Raw genomic sequence first — 17379 nt, 5'->3', positions numbered from 1 at the left:
TGCAGTCTCACCCTGGCCTGTAAGCATGCCTGCTCACACCTGCACACAGAGCATGCAGAACTCTGTACTCACCACATACACATGCAAGTACATGCTTGCCTGGTCACACATCCCACAAAACACACACGCATGTGGGATCACATGTTCTCACACACACACATAAACATATGTACCTAGTCATGCCCCTACATGCAGCATTTCGTGCAGGCGCAGCCACTCCCTTCCACAGACACACAAACCTCACCTGCTCACGCTTCCGCTGGCAGCACATGCACACACACGCAGGTTCACGTGTTCTCGTCTACATGTGCACATACATTCCCACATGCAGCATCACACTTCTCTCGTCTCTCTTCCACACCTGACCAGCCATATCCCACCTCACAAAGCCTCTGCAGGTCAGAGACTGTGTCTCCCAGTGAGTAACGGGACCAATAATCACCAGGGGCTACTTGCCTTCTAGGTCTGACTGCCCATGTTCAGGTGGACTGCTGCGAAGCCCGGGCATGAGCCTGCCCTTCTGGTCATGGTCTCCCTACCCCATATGATGGGAAGACTGAATTGGGCCCACCAGAGGTCCCTGGCATCTCCTGCCTCCTATGTGTACCCGAAGGAGGCAAAAGCAGAAGGGAGAGGGGAGCATGGGACACCGCTGGCCTCAGCACTGATCTGGAGGGCTTCCTTGGGGAGGGAGCTGTGGGCTGGGTTTAAAACTGGGGAGAGGCCTGGAGGGAAGGGGGATGAGTGAGGAGAGAGGCAAGTGGAGTAGGAGGAAGAAGCTGAGAAGGCTAGCGGGGGGGGCAGGGAGCACACATCGATGGCTGGAGGCCTAAAGGCTCCTCCTACCCAGGCCACACACCTTGGCCAGGCCTTTGAGTCACTCCAGGAATAGCCCAGCCTCCCTCACCCCAGCCTGACATCTGAGTGCCAGCACACTGTGCAGCCAGCTCTTCTCCTGGGCCCTCCCCATCAGCCCCTGCACCCTCCATTTCCTCACAAAGAGCAGTCAGGGACCCTCTATGTGGGCCAAGCCTGGCAGACCCTATGCAAGCTTACCTCTCTCAGGGCAGCTGGCACCGAAGCTCTACCTTTTTGATGCACTGGGCCTCAGTTCCCCTAGGTGGTCTGGATGGTTCCCACTGTTCTGTGGGATGGGTTAGACCCCCAATCCCTCCCTTCTCAGTCCTCAGATGCCCGCCCCTTTGCTAATCTATCCACTGAAGAGTTACTAGCTGAGCACCTACTCCATGCCAAACCTTGTGGACCACATATCACATATATGTATGTTTGTACACTGCATGCATGTATGTGTATGTGCACCCTGTGTGTGTGCACAGCCTGTTCCTCCACCCAGACTGCACATCCTCTCAGGTGGGGGCCCAGCCCCTAACTCTGAATGCTGAGGCTAGGGCAAAAAAGTCCTAGGGTCAGTCACTTGGTTCCCTGATTCTTGGGAACCCAAGGATGGACGGGGAGGGGGCCTGACGAGGCTGCCCAGGATCTACCCCCTGTCCTCGTCCCCCCTAACCCCCACCTCCAGCCAGCTAGCTCCCAGCACTGAGAGAGAGGTATAGGAAAGATGGGGAGTTTGGGGCTCTGTAACCTTCTCCAAACACCAGATCTCCACTCACAAGGAGAGGGGAGCCATGCTCAGAGAAGGTGGAGGGAGGCCAGGCTGAGTCTCCATGTCCTGCCTGGTCATGGTAAATGCTGCTCATGTTGCCCCTGGGGCCAGCTGTGGTTTGTCAGAACCAATTACTTCTCTGCCTCTGCCAAATGCTTGGGGCTCCATGGATCTCAGGCAAGTGTCCCCGTGGCTGCCACTGATCCAGCCATGGATGGGGGTGGAGGAGGGAGGAGGAATGCAGATGGGGTCAGCCATCCCCGGGGGCCCAGCATGGAAACCCATTCGGTCCTCTACTCCATCCTCCATCTCCCACCCTTGATTATCCAGTTGAGCCTCCGGCTCTGGACATGCAGCTCCATCACTCTCCAGAGGTGGATGCAGAGGCCAGGGGAGAAGAGAGTACACTCTGGCCTCTCCTCAACAATCTGCAAGCACTTGGTCCCCATCGGAGCTGACCCCCAGCTGTTCTGCTGCAAGGTCAGCCTCCTTGGGGACCCCAGAAGAGAGCCAAGGTGTTTATCAGAACCCTTGCCATGGGAGGTGGGCCTTGCCTTAGGAAAGTTGGACAAACAGTCCAGATTCCCAGGATGGAAGGATTGAGGGGCATCCACTTCATGGAAGGGGCCTGCAGCAAAGCCACCGGTTCTCAACCAAAACTTCCAGAAAGAGCGGCGCTGTCTGCTGGTATGGTTCTGATCATGCCTCTGAGATCGTCTCTTAAACTGAGGGACCTCAGTCCGAGAGCTGCCGCCCTCAAGAACCCAGAGCTTGGTGGCTTCCTATCACCCCTACTCCAAGGCCAGTCCAGCCCCGTGCCCTTCTCTGAGCCCACAGGGCCTGGGAGACAAGCTGCCGACTGGGTGACTGATTTGAGAAACAGACTCACAGGCCTCTTCTGGGTGCAGATGCCCTTCCCTTCACCCCCACCTGCTTCCTCCCCAGGGGGTGCCTCTGCCACTGGTTCCCTTCCGTGGCCCATAGGCCCTGTTTCTTCAAGCTCTTGTGGCTTGGTGCCTCTCCCAGTAAGGTCCCCCAAAGATGTCATGGTCAGAAGGTGCTACAGATTGAATGTTCATGTCTCCCCACCAAATTCATATGTTGAAACCTAATCCCCATTGTGATAGTATTTAGAGTTGGGCCCCTTGGGAGGTGATTAGGTCATAAGGGTAGAGTCCTTGTGAATGGGATTAGTGCCTTATAAAGGAGACCCCAGAGAGATCCTTCACCCCTTCCACCACGAGTGGACACAGTGAGAAGAAAGCTGCCAGGAAGTGGGCTTTCACCAAACACCAAATCTGTTGATGCCTGGATCCTGAACTTACCAGCCTCTAGAAACATGAGAAATTTCTGTTGTGTATAAGTCACCCAGTTTATGGTATTCTGTTATAGCAGCCCAAACAGGACTAACAGGGCAGGGAAGAGGAAACTAATTTCCAAATTCCTGGGCTTCAGCAAGCAAAGGTGACACTTTGGGCACCTGAACTTTCTAAAACTATAACTAACTCCTGGAAGGGCAGGCAACTGATAGTGGGGGGGGGTCACAAAAGCACCCCCACATTTGCAGGGCTCTGTCTGCAGCCCTTCCTTGCCCCTGCTCCCTTGAGGACAGGGGCTCGGATCCCCATGTCACAGATGGGGGAACCAAGGCTCAGAGAGGCAGGACAACATGTGCCAGGTCCCATGGTACGGGGAGGCCCAGCTCTGCCATTGCTCCCCACTTCAGTCTTTCCTCCACCACCCACCATTCAGTGTGGCCCAAGGCACAGGCTCCAGGTTCAAATTCTAGTTCTGCCACCTAACACCCACCTAACAGGCTGTTCTGACCTAACACCCTCACACTCTGCGGAGGAGGAGGAGAGGCCTTGGGAGGGGCGGGGGCTGAGAAGGGCACAACTACTGGCTCAGCTTAGCAGCCCGAGAGGAGCCATCAGCTTGGGGGTGGCTCCAGGCAGCTGGTGCCCATGGAAGGCATGGCCAACATGAGCCAGGGCCCCTGGGCCAGGTGTCTTGGGGCAGCCCTCCCCCAACATTGACCTCCCCGTGCCCCCTCTCTGGTGGGGGACATGTAGAAGAGGTGCAGGAGACCAAAGCCAGTCAGTTGGCCGTCAGGCAGGAGCTCCTGCCACAGACGAATTGGCTTTTGAAAAGCTTCTCAAAAATGGAATTTTCTCCTTCAGGCAACAACAGAGTATGTGCGGGGAGGGGCAAGCAGGAGGGCAACAACCACCCTCCATCTCCCCCCACAGGGCTTGGGAGAGAGCATTCCCAGAACTCACAGTGGGGAGGTGGTGCCAGAAGAGGCCACCCCCAGGGCAGGACGTGGGAAGGAAAGAGGTGAGGAGCAGGCTGGGCTAGGGGGACAAAGAGGGGGTCCAGGAAGGGCTTCCGCCAGGCTCCAATGGCTCTGCCTTAGTATATCTAGTTATGCTCACGTGGCAGCCTCACCACGTTTCAGACGCCCTCCCAGGAGCCCCCCCTCAGTCCCTTGCATCCCTGCTGGGTGCTGAGCAAGAGGACCATATGGAGGGAATAATAAGACAATTAACTTTCCATTAAAGAATAATATATGTGGGTTTTTAGAGAGGCGAGCGGCAGCAATCCCTACCCAGCAGCACACTTCACACCCGCGCCCCGCCCACCCCCTCCTCACGCACCCCACACCCCAATCATCTACACTAGGAGACAGCAGGGTGCCGCTGGACCTCAGCGGGAGGTGGCTGGAGGAGGGGGGGCTGCACAAGGAGCAGACCCCTAGGATGATGGTTCAAAGGTTCCAGTAACCCTGGGGAGGGAGTGTGATGGGCCTGCGTGAGTCTCCCTCACCACCACTCTCCGGACTGAGCACATTAGCTGGGACAACCGTGCATGTCCTGCGTGAGTGCGGGTCCACCTGGCCAAGGTGGACTGACTCTTGGGGCACATGTGAACCACAGTGCTTTGATAGAAGGACCAACTGTAGGTCTGGGGGTCACAACCACGTGAACTCCCCATTCTGGCCCTCTCAGGGCTGCTTCTGTCCCCTGGCACCTTCCCCCACCCCAGCTTCCTTCATCCTCTTCTGCTGCCCCTCTAGCGTTCTGAGCTTCCCTGGCACTCCTGGACATTGCTGATCCCACCTGAGATGCCCAGAGAGGACCCCTTACCCCAAAGGGGGGCCAAACACAGCCCTGGCCAGCACCCCCTGAGCCAGTGTGTGACGGCGCATGTGTTTCAGGAATTGGCGGTACCAGCAGGGGGTGGGAGTGGAGGAACAGGGAGAAGGCTGTTTTTCTTTATTTATTTGGTTGCACCGGGTCTTAGTTACGGCAGGCAAGCTCCTTAGTTGTGGCATGTGAACTCTTAGTTGTGGCATGCATGTGGGATCTAGTTCCCTCACCAGGGATTGAATCTGGGCCCCCTGCACGGGGAGCGTGGAGTCTTATCCACTGCACCACCAGGGAAGTCCTGGGAGAAGCCTGTTTCAAGGGCACCTGTGGAGGGCCCTGTTCCTGCCTCCTTGAGCCCCTCAGGAAAGGGGTCCTCAATGTGGCCAGATTTTGGTCCTTGCCTGGAGCCAACTCCAGATGTGGCACTCCGCAAATATTAATTACACATTCCCAGGGAGCACTGAGCAGACGCGGTGTGGGCATGGCCAGGGGCAGACAAGATGGGCTAGGACTATGGTGCCGTCACTGGTTCAAAAATCCCATTTCTGGCTACCCACAGAAGTGGGGACACATCAACAGCATTTGTCTGATTCACCATGACTGTCCAGAGAAGCACAGCCGTGGGGAGGGGAGCAGGAGACTTGGTGTCAGGGATCTCTGAGTCCTGGGGTCTCGCTCTCTGTGGATGCAGCTCAGCAGTCCAGGGGAGGGGCCGCACCAGGCCTGCACCTCTGCCTTGATATTTCTCACCAACCCCACCACTACCCAGGGCTAGCAAGTCAGGGATCCAGGATGGGACTGGTGGGTAAAGACAGTCAACCACACCTTGGTTTCCCCATGAGTGACTAGCAGCACCTTAGCCGGGCTAAGGCCATCATGGGGGCGGAAGCAGCCAGGGACGTAGGCAGGGCTCTGAGCCACTTCTGCCCTGAGACATGTGTGGGGGTTGATGTGGACTGAGAAATGCTCCCATAGGTTCAGACTTGGATTGAGCTTTCCCAGAGGATGGCCTGTAGTCCACAGACATAACCATCCCAGGTCTCTGCTCCTATACCAGCTCTAGCCAGACAGACTTTCCTCACCCCCGACCCCCACCCCAGAGAGAGGATCTTCTCACTTCCTTCTGTAGAGACCCTCCACGGAAGGTGTCTCACCCAAATCAGGAATCCGTCCCAGGGCTGGTGCACCTGATGAGCCACTGGTTCTTCCTCCTGTCTGATTATAATCTGTCCTGCTTTGCTTTCCCACAAGGTCCCCAGAGTTGTTCCCTTTCTACCCTGGACACCCAGTCAGAAGGGGATAGGTCCCTGGCTGTACCCATCAGAGTGACCTGGGCTTCAGAGTGGGGAGACAGGCCATCTCCACATGGTCCCCCGTGCACCCCCAGGCACCTGATGAATTATTCATCCTGATCAGCCTCATTATGTGAATGAGCTCAGAGCCCAAGCATATGCTCTCTGCTATCCCCCCAAAGGATGACAATATGGTGCTGATGGGGGAGGGTAGGAAAGGGGCTCAGGAGACCTTGCTCAGCTCCTAGGGGCCCTGGAGGGGGCAGACTGCAGTAGAGCCCACACTTCTGTGGCCTGTTGACGGCAGGAGTAAGCCAGGGCTGGCGGGGCTGGGTTTACCCGGTGGGGCACGGCTCAGGAGCACCAGGCCACAGTGGGCGCTCCTACTCCGTGCTGGCCCTGGGGTTAGATGAGGAAATGTGACAGGGTCTTTGAAGACAGCCCCCACACTCCACCAAGGTGTGCCATGGTGTCCAGCCTGTAAATGGGCCACAGTCTGCACCCAACCACACCCCCATGGGGTTGTGGTGAGGTCGGGAGGAGGAAAGTGCCAAGACAAGGAAAATGCTCCTAAATGCCACCGTCTGCAGTTTCTGAACTCTTGCAGCTGCCAGCTCTATGGCACCCAGCTTCTGGGGGTCGGGCTGCCTCTAGGACTGGGGCCGGTGGAGAGGGCAGCCATGTTGGGGAAGAAAGCCAAGGATCACCCCAGTGGCAAGGTGTTTGGGGGCCCCTCGAGGAAGCATGGAGAGGGGTGGCCCCAATGCGGACTGAGGCCATAAGCTTGGCAGAGGTGGTACCAGGGTCCACGGAGCATCGCAGCTGGGTCAAGGCTTCGATGCAAGCATCCTCCTGACTCTCAGAGCCTGGCTCTCAGGGCATGGGCTGGCCACATGGGCCCTCTCATATGCACTTGAAGGAGAGCCCTGGTGGCTTTGTCAGGGGGGCCAGGGGTTGTGGGGAAGAGGGGCCGGTTGGCTCCCTCCTGCTCTCACAGGGTTGCCCTTTTCCTCTAGAACTCTTCACCTGCTCCCCGGCCGCCCACCTCACAGGGGTGTCCTGTGCCAAGAAGCAGCCCCAGAGCTGTCAGTGGGAAACAAGAGGCTAAGGAAGCAGGTGAGAAAAACTGGAGCAGGACAGAGAGCCACTGGAGAGCTGGCAGCCATCGACAGGCAGAGGGATGCCAGAAGGAGCCCGGAACGCCAGGTCAGCACTTCTCTGCCTGGCCATAGCCACACCAAACCTGGCCCAGCTCCCCTCTTTCCCAGGCTCATCCTGCCCACCCCAAGAGGGAAGGCCGAGCTAGAGGAGAAGCAGCACCCTGGGACAGGAGTCAGGAGCCCTGTGTTCAAGCCCCAGTTCTGCCGTACCTGGCTGCATGACTTTGGTAATCACTTGGAAGGTGGGGGTGGGGAAAGATGTGCTCATTGATGAAAGTGTCTGGAATCACTCAACTCCCATCAGAACGGAAGGGAACAACATATCCTGGGAATGAAAATGATCAATGAGGGAAATTCAGATTTGATTTCTAGAAGTGTATCTGTGTCAGCCTGTCCCCTGCCATTCTCACCACCTCATCCTCCAGCCAGACATCCCGGCCACGCCATGGACCAAGAATGAGGATCAGAGAGGGTCTAGGACTTGCCCAGGAGCACACAGTGGGTATGCTGAGCTGGATTCCATTTCTGGTCTGCACCATCCAGGAAGCTATGGTTCAGACAGACCTGAGTCTCAGGCATGAAATGTGTACGTTATTTCCCACTGGCAAAATTTTAGGGTCTGAGTGCCCACGACTATTAAAAAAAAGCAGTATCCTTGAGCTGAGGATTGAAAGTATGGAAGATTCTTTACTGGAAGTGCATGGTTAACTCCTTATGTGGGGTACATCTTATGTCCCAATATGAAGCTTGGAGAGACACATTACACACATTCCAGGGAACTCTCATTTCTTCATTAACCTACATAGCTGCACTCTTGGCAGTGCCCACTTAGAACCTAGTAAGTGCTGGGTGCTATTCCTGAGCATAAATTGACTTCTGTTCCGGAACAGCTTTTCCTACAGTGCCTTCTCTGGAAGGCTCTGCCGGCCTCCGAGTGTGGCTGAGTCATTGAAAGTTCACAGGAAGAGAGTACGATGGGGGTTACTGCAATTCAAGCCCAGTAACCAGGGAAGGGAGATTCAGAGAGGCTGGGCCACTGGGGTTGGGTGGAAGGACCCCTGGCAAGTTGATGGCTCAGACCCCCACCCGGACTCCCCCTCCTAACTATGTTACCACCACATTAGCCACCCCTGATCAGTCCCATCCTGTGCCAGAGGTCCTACATCCACAGCCAATGTCAACACATTCACTGCCACCCCCATTTCCTGGGGACCTGCTACAAGCTAAGCATGGGGAAAGGCCCGAGGACACCACCTCATAGCAGCTGCCCCACAGACGTACCTCTGCTGACCTGGCCCTGACCAAGAGAGACACAGGAACACAGTGGAGTATCTAATCGCCAAGCCGGAGGCCTGGACCCCCAATAATAACTCCACTCACTCTGCTGTGCCCAAGTCCACCATCAGTACGAGATCCCCGTTAACCCCCTGTTCAGTTCAGGTTGCACTTTCTGGCCCAAGCCTCCACTAAGAGCTCCTTAAAGTCCAGCACGTACCTGGGAGCCCCACCCCAAGCACTCCAAGAGCTCAGCTCTCCAAGCCTCTGCGTTTCCACGTAAAGAGAGACAGCTCAGGAGCCTGTGGCCCGACAGCGACACATTTTGCCGCCTTCTGGGGGTGACGGATGGCCTGCTCTTCACATCACTATTTCAAATATTAACATAATCTCCCAGGATGAATGTGGTCGCTCATGCCTAATCAATCACCCCTCCCACCCCCAATACCTCATCTCACCAAGCACTCGCTTGCCACTTGTCTCATGCTGAAGCTCCTTGAGCAGGCAGCACTGACTACTCTCCGGGGCTGTTCATCCTGGCCACCCCACTCATTGCGAGGATAGTCTCTCTGGCTTCCGTGCACAACTACACCCACGGGACCCTCCAGGGGCTGGCCTCCCACTCTGTATGCTGCCTCAAAAACAGATCTCACCCTCCTGAAAAGCCCGACACCTACCCATCAGAGCCGACTAAGTACCACTTCAACATTGTGACCTGGGGAAGAGCAGGCCAAGACCCGAAGGAGTCACTGTTTCTCTAGCTGTTTCCCCACCTGCCCCCATGAGTCCACAGTGTCCCATCATGCTGGGTCTTCAACTGCACCAAGCCTTCCTCACTCCTTATTGCTGAAGCCCTTCCCCCACTTCCAGCTGGAACAGGGTCCCCAAAGAGAAAGCCAGTGGCACCAGGCTTACCTCACGGAGCTGCTGCACACCCCCAAAGATCCGCATCACACCATCGATCTCCTGCTCCAGGCGCCGGGCCCAGTGCTGCATCCTGTGTGCAGAGAGGAAAGGAGTGTCAGGAGGATCCGCCTGGGGCTGGAACAGCCCCGCCCGGCCACCTAGGGGTGACCCGCAGCAGCTGCCCCTTCAGAACCCAATTTTCACTAGAAGAGAAACAGAGGCTGGGAATCAGAGCATGCCTCTGATTCCCTTTGAAGTCTGGACCCAGTGGCCCAGGCTCTCCTCACGTACTGTTGGACAGCCAGGGAGGGGAGCAGATTATAGTTTAAATGCACTGAGGGAGTCCAGCGGCTCCAAGAAGCCTGCAGGGAGACTATTTTTCACTGTGAAGAGCCAGCCCTTGATGCTGCTGCTCTGAACATGGGGACTCAGGATACCAGGGAGGAGGGGACGTGAGTGAGCCTGGTGTCTGCTGGATCTCAGAGCCTTCTGCCCCAGGGCTGGGTGGCACCTGGGCAAGAGGAGGGAACATGAGAGCTGCTGCCACCACCAAGTCACTGTGTAACCTGGGGCAGGCCCCTGCCCCTCTGGGCCTCATTTAAACAGTGGACATGGAGAGCTTCCTGCTCAGACGGCCCTCGCCTTTCCAGTACCCTAGTAAACAGAGGCTCATCACTAGATGCCCCACATGAACTGTCTACCCACAGGTCCAGTTCAGACTATCCCACACCTTTCTGGGGGCCTGGCAAGCCCCATGAGCCCTTCACCAGAGCCACCAGCCTGAGCAGGTCTCCCTTGCACTGGTGCCACGCTGAGCTCGTTTTAACCTATCTGGGTCTCACTATCCTCCTCCAGAAAGTGGGGATAATTTGGGGCCACCTTGTAGGGTCTGAGAAGAACACATGGGAACTGGAGGGTCAAGGGTGCTGCACAGGGATCTTTGTGAGGGGACAGGATGGACAGGTGGTCACAAAGTCCTGTATTCTCAGCCCATGCTCATGAACAGGGATGGTGTCCAGGGAGAGGGCTGGCCTGGGTTCTAACCTGCGATCCCACTTTAGGCAGTGCCAGATCAGGTGAGCAAAATCACACCAGCGCTTGCCAGGGCCTGCTGGCCAGAGAGACACTCTCCACACTGCCAAAAGCACTTTCTGCTGTGACCAAAGCCCCTGCCCTAATGCATCTGAAAGGCATCTCAACTTCCCCTTCCCACCAGACACAGAACAAAGCCTTCCCCGGGAGAGCTCATAGGAGAACTACCACACAGACTGAAATATGCTCACAGGTTAAGCACATCCCGTGAGGCCAGGTAAGGGTGGGGTGAAGTCAGCCCCCAGCTTCTGGAGGGGTACCCCAGGAGCCATGGGATCCAGGAGATTGAGTCTGGCCCCAACTCCTGCCCTGGGCCTGCTATCTTCCCCACCTCCCCTATTGCCACTCGGGGCCAGGACTCTTATAGCTCCCCGGGTCAGAAAAGCTTAAGTCTATACTCCAGCCCCCTGCCCCATATCCCTGTGGCTGGGGGCTGGGCCCTTGCCATTGTGTGTGCCCGCATCGGTTGGCATGGGAACTCAGATCAGGAAGCAGGCGGATCACTAATTGCAATTTGCCAAGCTGAATGTCAGGACCGTGATGGAAAAAAAAAGTCAACATCAAAAGAAAGAGGTATTGGGCTTCCCTGGTGGTGCAGTGATTAAGAATCCGCCTGCCAATGCAGGGGACATTGGTCCCAGCCCTGGTCCGGGAAGATCCCACATGCCGTGTAGCAACTAAGCCCATGCACCATAACTACTGAGCCTGAGCTCTAGAGCCCGTGAGCCACAACTACTGAGCCTGCGAGCCACAACTACTGAAGCTCACGTGCCTAGAGCCAGTGCTCTGCAACAAGAGAAGCCACCGCAGTGAGAAGCCCGTGCACCACAACAAAGAGCAGCCCCCACTCGCCGCAACTAGAGAAAGCCCGTGTGCAGCAACAAAGACCCAACGCAGCCAAAAATAAATACATTAATTAATTAATTAATTAATTAATTTTAAAAATCTATTTTTTAAAAAAGGAGAAAGAGGTATCAGCTTCAGCTTGTTGCTGGCTGAGACACAGCCTGATGCCCACCTCTGCTCCCCACTGCAGGGGAAAAGCTAACCCCAAGCCCAGGTGGAGGCCAGGCTACAGGCCAGGCTATGAAGGGTGATCAGGCCTCAACCACCAGGGGAGGTTTTTTGCTGGGGGAGGGCAAAGCCCAGCAGAGAATGGAGAGCCTGCTTGTCCCCTGGCTCCAGGCCACCAGGAGCTGATGGCTTGGCCCTGGCTGAGCCATAAGCACCTGACAGTGTGTCAGGTGGCTGTTTTATGCTCCTGAGACAGAGCCTGGGATGCTGCTATGGGCCACAGGGACTGGCCTACCCATGACACATCAGAACAGGCACACCCTCCTGGGGTCTAGAGGTGGCTCTAGCCCTTGGTCTGGCACGGTGGGTCTGATGGGTAGACCCCAGGCCCCAGCTGCAATGCCCATCATCATGATGCCAGGGAAAACAAGTTATTCTGATCATTCACCTAAACCAAACCCAACTAGGAAGGCAATATGTGTTCAAGAGTTTAAAAGAACGTGATAGATCATTCATTTCATCATCACAGAGACATGACTTTGTGGGTTCCAGAGTTTGGCTGGTGTCCCAGTGCTGGTTCCAAGGGGTGACACATGGGACCCAGGAGGCCAGGAGTCAACTATGCACCTGCAGTGTTCTTGCCCAGAGGCAGGAGAAACCACCCACCAAGCCCGTACTAACCCTGGCCAGGCAGTCATACTAACACCAACAGAAAGGCATGAGGGCTTTGAAAGGATGGTGGATGCATCAGGATTCATGGCGCCACTGGGTCAAAGGCAAACTGACCAAATCCCTGCCTGGGATTGATCCCATCAATCTGGACCCAGGTCCCTGGATCTCCCATTGCCTCCCTGGCCAGACAGTGTGGCCCATGGGTCACCCCCCCAACAGGGTAGATTCCCCTGCTGGCTCCCCACATCCCTGTGATTTTCCATGTGCTTCATTGAGATGACACTGCTTATCTCCAAGTGTCTCTAAGTGCCAAATTAGCAAGACAGTGAGGAGAGAGTGTCTGGGAGGAGGCACGTGCAGCCAGGGACTGCAGCCGGCATGATGTCTGGTGTGGCCATGACAGCCTCACACCATTATGTCCTCCAATGTGCCCAAACCTAGTGGGGTGCAGGCACTGAGCCCCCATTTCACAAACAAGAAAACTGAGGCCCCTGGCAAGGACAGGTGCGGAGCCATGTTCTACAGAGAGAAGCCAGACCTGTCTTCCTGGCTCCATCAGCTCCATGACCCCACCCTCCTAGGACAATGCAGCCTCTGGGAAGCCTAAGGGAGAGACTGCTTCTGTCAGCTCTGTGACCTCGGAGAGTTCTTGCCCCTCGGAACCTCAGCTTTCCGGTCTGTAAACAGGGAAGATAATGACTGGCTGAAAACCTTTCAGGGCCAAATCCACACGGAACCTTGATGGGCAGTATTATTATTGGGCAGTCCCCTGAGGGCTAGAAGCTCTTCAAATCCAGCCCTTCCTTGCCCCCCAGTGCTCAGAAAATATTCCCTGAGTGCCTGCTGGGGGGAGAGAGCACAGAGGGACGGAACTGTGGAAAGGGTTTCCCTAATGGCTCCCTGTAACGCCCTGCTCCCCAGGCTGAGAGAGGCTGGGAGCAGGCATAGGGCAAAGATGTGTGTGTCTCAGGGCTAGAGGGCTGAGGGCAGCACAGCAGGAAGAAGATGACACCAGCTGCTGTGGGACTTCAGGTCTTTTAGTCTCCAGGGCATGTTTCAGAACCAAGAGGAGTACGTGAGGGAAGAGGAGGTGTCATCATTAGGCAAGGGAGCAAAATCATCCGTATGTGGAGCGAGGAGCTGGAGCTGAGGACCCCCTTTAGCAGACAGAACTATCAAGACTCCCACTAGAAGGCTGGGGAGGCCCCAGGTCAAGCTACAAGAGCAGTGAGGGCCTCCAGCTCCGAGGCCAGCTGCACAGGCTCCCCCAGACAGGGAGGAAGGGAGGAGAAGGGAGGGGAGGAGAGGGGAGGGGAGGGGAGGGGAGGGGAGGGGAGAGGAGAGGGGAGGGGAGGGGAGGGGAGAGGGGAGGGGAGGGGAGGGGAGGGGAGGAGAGGGGAGGGGAGGGGAGGGGAGGGGAGGGGAGGAGAGGGGAGGGGAGGGGAGGGGGGGAGGGGGGAGGGGAGGGGAGGGAAGAGAAGAGGGAAAGAGCCTGTATACAGATGCAACAGCATAGTTTAAACTGTTGCCAGTTGTTAATTTTATATGTGAAATTGTTGATCAGAATGTGATTTAATTGTACAGTATAATCCAGGCTTTTGGAATAAATTATGCAGAAAACTCATCTATAATTAAATCAAAAAACCAGAGACAGGTGACACTGCAGGTTCACCCTCAGAGGGCAAGGGTAGGTGTGGGCGGCTGGACCCCGCAGAGGGACGAGAGGGAAGGGGGAGGGCTTTGTTCAAGAGCAGACAGGGGAAGGCCCAGGAGAGGCTAAGGCCCAGTAGGGGCGAGGATCTCTGGACCCCCACCTACCTCTGCAGGGCTTCTCACCACTCCCAAGGAGGCATTTTCTTTGCCACCAAAGCCTTGCTACAGACTGCCTCTGCCAGGCAGACTGCCTGGATAAACCCCATTCCACTGGGGGCCTAAGAGCAGTCTGCAGCTCTCCCCTCAGCTCAGTCAAGGCAGTCATCGTAGAGGGGGAGATGCCAAGGGTAGAACAACAGGTGAGGTGGGAGGAGTAGAGGGCAGGGCAGGGCTAGGCTAGGGCAGGTGAAGGGTGCAGGGGAGCAGTCACAGGGGAGGCCACTTGCTGCCAAGGGTACTACGAGCCAAACTTGGCAATGGTGGGGGCCCACGGGTCTTCTGCTTCCCTTGTGATGGACTGGCCAATTATTCTTTCAGCTCTGGGGGAGGCAATGATTTAAAATAAAATGCTATTTAATTATTCTGATTATATTTCAGCTGGCCTGCCACCTCCCACCTTGGTGCCTTAGCAGTCTTCTGAAGGGGAAAGAAAGATAGGGTAGGAGGGGCGGGTAAGAGAAAGACAGAAAGACAGAGAGACACAGACATGAAGAGAGCCCAAGACAGCTGGTCTAGAGGGCCTGGGTGTCAGGTTCACCCCGTCTCAGGGGAAGATTACCGGTGCATGGGCAAGAGGGCCACTCCCCATTCCAGCCTGGAGAGGCCACGCAAAGCTCAGAGAGCAGTCGTGGCCCCTGTTGAAGCAGGGCTTGGGACATGGCCAACCCCTCCCCAGGCCACAGTCCTGCTGCAAACAGCAGGAAGCTCAAGGCTGCACCCCAGGATCGTGGTACCTCCAGAGCCACCTCCCCTGAGGAGTCCTCCCCGACCACTCAGTAGATATCCCTCTCTAACCTAGACTGAGTGCCCAGATTCAGCCCTGGCTCTTCCGTGACCTTAGACCAGATATGCCCTCTTCGGCCTCAGTTTTCCCATCTGGAAAATGGAGATAAAGCTCGCCGCTTGTCTACCTCCCAGGACCCCAAAAAGAAGCAGGTGGAAACCACTGCCTCATGGAAGGGATGACTGCCCCACACACTCATGCACACACAGACCCATCTGAGCGGCGGGGCCGCTCTCCCCTCAATCCTGTCTCCTTCTTCAGACCTACAGCTCATGAAGCGTGGGATGGCTGTGCCTCCTCCTTGGACTGGGGCCTCTAGGTGGGCTGCAGCGCTCCCTACACTACCTAAGAGACCCCGACACAGGGGAGACTCCTTGGGAAAGGTAGGGCCTCCGATGACCAGAGCATCCTTCCTGCTTGTCCGCTCAGGAGAGAAGACTCTTGGCCTCAACATCTTTCAGGACTCAAAGCTCAGGGTAGGGCCCCCAACCTTGATTTGGTCACAGCCTCCCAAGAAGAGAGGGCAAGTCTAGCCAAGGTCATTCACTCTGCAGAGGCCAAGTGGGCCAAGCCACCCCAGACCATTGAGATCAGAGTGCCTAGAGGCGCGGAGATCAGTCAGCACTGACCTGGCACTGCACAAACCAAGTGGGGTGGGGGATGCACAGAGGCCTGGGGAGAGGGGAGCATGCTGGCTCAGCCAATTCACGTGGAATAAGGCTCCCCATTTAGCCGTCCACCACTTTACAAGCAGGGAAACTGAGATGCAGGACTCAAAGGGACAGGCTCACCTTCAGTGGATTTGTGATTCTGCTTAAGGGGCTCCTAGTGCGAGTAACATGCGGCCCCCAGGAGCACCGTCCCCACCCCACCCCCATCCAACCCATGCACACAGGGACGAAGGTAGCCCACTTATCACAAGGGATCCTCAGAGATCCCCTGGTGCTGGGGAGGGGCTGGTGCTGCTGAAGCTCAAATTAGTCCAAATCCATCGGCCTCGACTATGTGTGTCTTGGGACCCTGCCCAAATACTGCTCGTTAATGAGGTTATTAATTATGGGGCTGTCCCTTCCCTTTCTTTGTCGGGGGCGGCGGGGGGGGAAGCCTCCTCTTCCAGTGGGCTCTTGGCTGGGAGGCAGCAAGCCTGTGCCTCTCCGCTTAGACTAACAGTGAACAGTCATCCACTTTAATTAGGGCGCCAGGTCCAGCCCAGTATTTACTCCCAGTAGCCTGATGGGGAGAGGGGAGAAGGCCTGGAACAAGGGAGCAGCTCAGGGCTGGGGAGCTGGGCAGTCCATTTGGCCCAGAGAGGGATGGAGAGTGTCCCAGGCTCACACAGCAAATAGCCACAGCACTCTGCCTCACTCCCCACCATCAGTGCAGGACTGAGGGCCCACAGCGGCACCAGCAGTCAGGGAAGCACACAAGGACTGGGGCAAGCCAGAGACATGCAGGCTGAGAAGGGGAAGGAGGTTTCCCAGGGGAGATGAGGAGGACAGCATGGAAGGGCCACCTGAGCCTGATTTCTGTTTCTGCCATGGTTAGCTGTGTGACCTTGGTAACATCCTTTCCCCTGTCTGGGCCTCAGGTAACTCATCTAGAAAGTGAACTTCAGCAACACAATACTGTGTCAAGACTGTCACACCCAGAGCCACAAGGTTCCTGAGCAGTCCCTCAGCAGGACCCTCCTCACCAGGCCTGGTCTGGGGGTTCCAGCAGCAGAAGCCCAAAAGGGGCACTGCTCCAGCTTCCACGGGAATGAGTTCTGCCCAGCAGCCTCAGGAGAACCAGGAGAGGGGCTAGAGAAGGCACCAGGGAGCCGGGGAGACAAAGGAGGTGTGCAGCAGGAAGGAAAACACCTTTCTGCAGGAGAGCAGGGGACTGACTGAGGCCCAGACCCAGGCTGGAGGGCTTGGCCAGGGTGGGGATGGGCCCTGGGGCTGAATCTCCTTCAGCCCCTGCCGTGTACCAGGTCCTGCTCTGTGGTCCACACCCAGCTCTGTGGTTTGGACTCTCCAGGTCTCAGTTTCCCTCTCTGCTCAAGGAGGGGTGGCCTGGGGCCTCCACAGGCCATGCGGGGATTTATTTCCCAAGGGGTCTGACTGGGGCCTTCCTGTCTGCCTCACTGGGTCTGCACCAGTGAGGCCAGGGCTCTCAGTGCACTGCCTTAGTTATCTTCACAGCAGTCAGATCATCCCCAGTCCTCAGAGGGAAAACTGAGGCACACAGCAATTGAGTGATGTGCCCAAGGTCACACAGCTAATGAACGCCAGTCAGGATGATACACCCCTCTCTTCAGACACCAGTCTTAAATGCCCAGCTGCGGCATGGCATGTCCACTTGGATGCCTAACAGGTCTCTCAAACTGAATGTGTCCAAAACCCAGATACTGACCTCCCTCTGGATCCCCTCCTACCTTTTCTCTGCACCCCCTGCCTCCCCTGGCTCAGCTGATGCCAGCTCCTTGGTTCAGGCCCGAAGCCTCAGGGTGACCTGCAACCTGCTTTCTCTCGCACCCACATCCAATCTCTCAGCAAGT

The 17379-nt window shown here is 56.5% G+C and overlaps 1 protein-coding gene across 3 annotated transcripts in view; it reads right to left on the bottom strand.

The window, feature by feature from the left end:
• The window catches only part of CACNA2D2 (calcium voltage-gated channel auxiliary subunit alpha2delta 2), a gene marked incomplete at both ends in the record, with an annotated part of 136477 nt that overhangs the window by 101474 nt on the left and 17624 nt on the right, over window positions 1-17379 (bottom strand). For all 3 annotated transcript variants that reach the window (XM_079713133.1, XM_079713134.1, XM_079713135.1), the window contains one exon: window positions 9416-9497. In XM_079713133.1, the coding sequence (XP_079569259.1) occupies window positions 9416-9497 (82 nt within the window). The remainder of the gene's footprint in view (window positions 1-9415; window positions 9498-17379) is intronic.

This window comes from Hyperoodon ampullatus, assembly GCF_949752795.1.
Source record: "Hyperoodon ampullatus genome assembly, chromosome: 10".
Taxonomy (NCBI): domain Eukaryota; kingdom Metazoa; phylum Chordata; class Mammalia; order Artiodactyla; family Ziphiidae; genus Hyperoodon; species Hyperoodon ampullatus.
The sequence above is the reverse complement of the archived record's forward strand: the minus strand, read 5'-3'. Positions and strand labels throughout refer to the sequence as shown.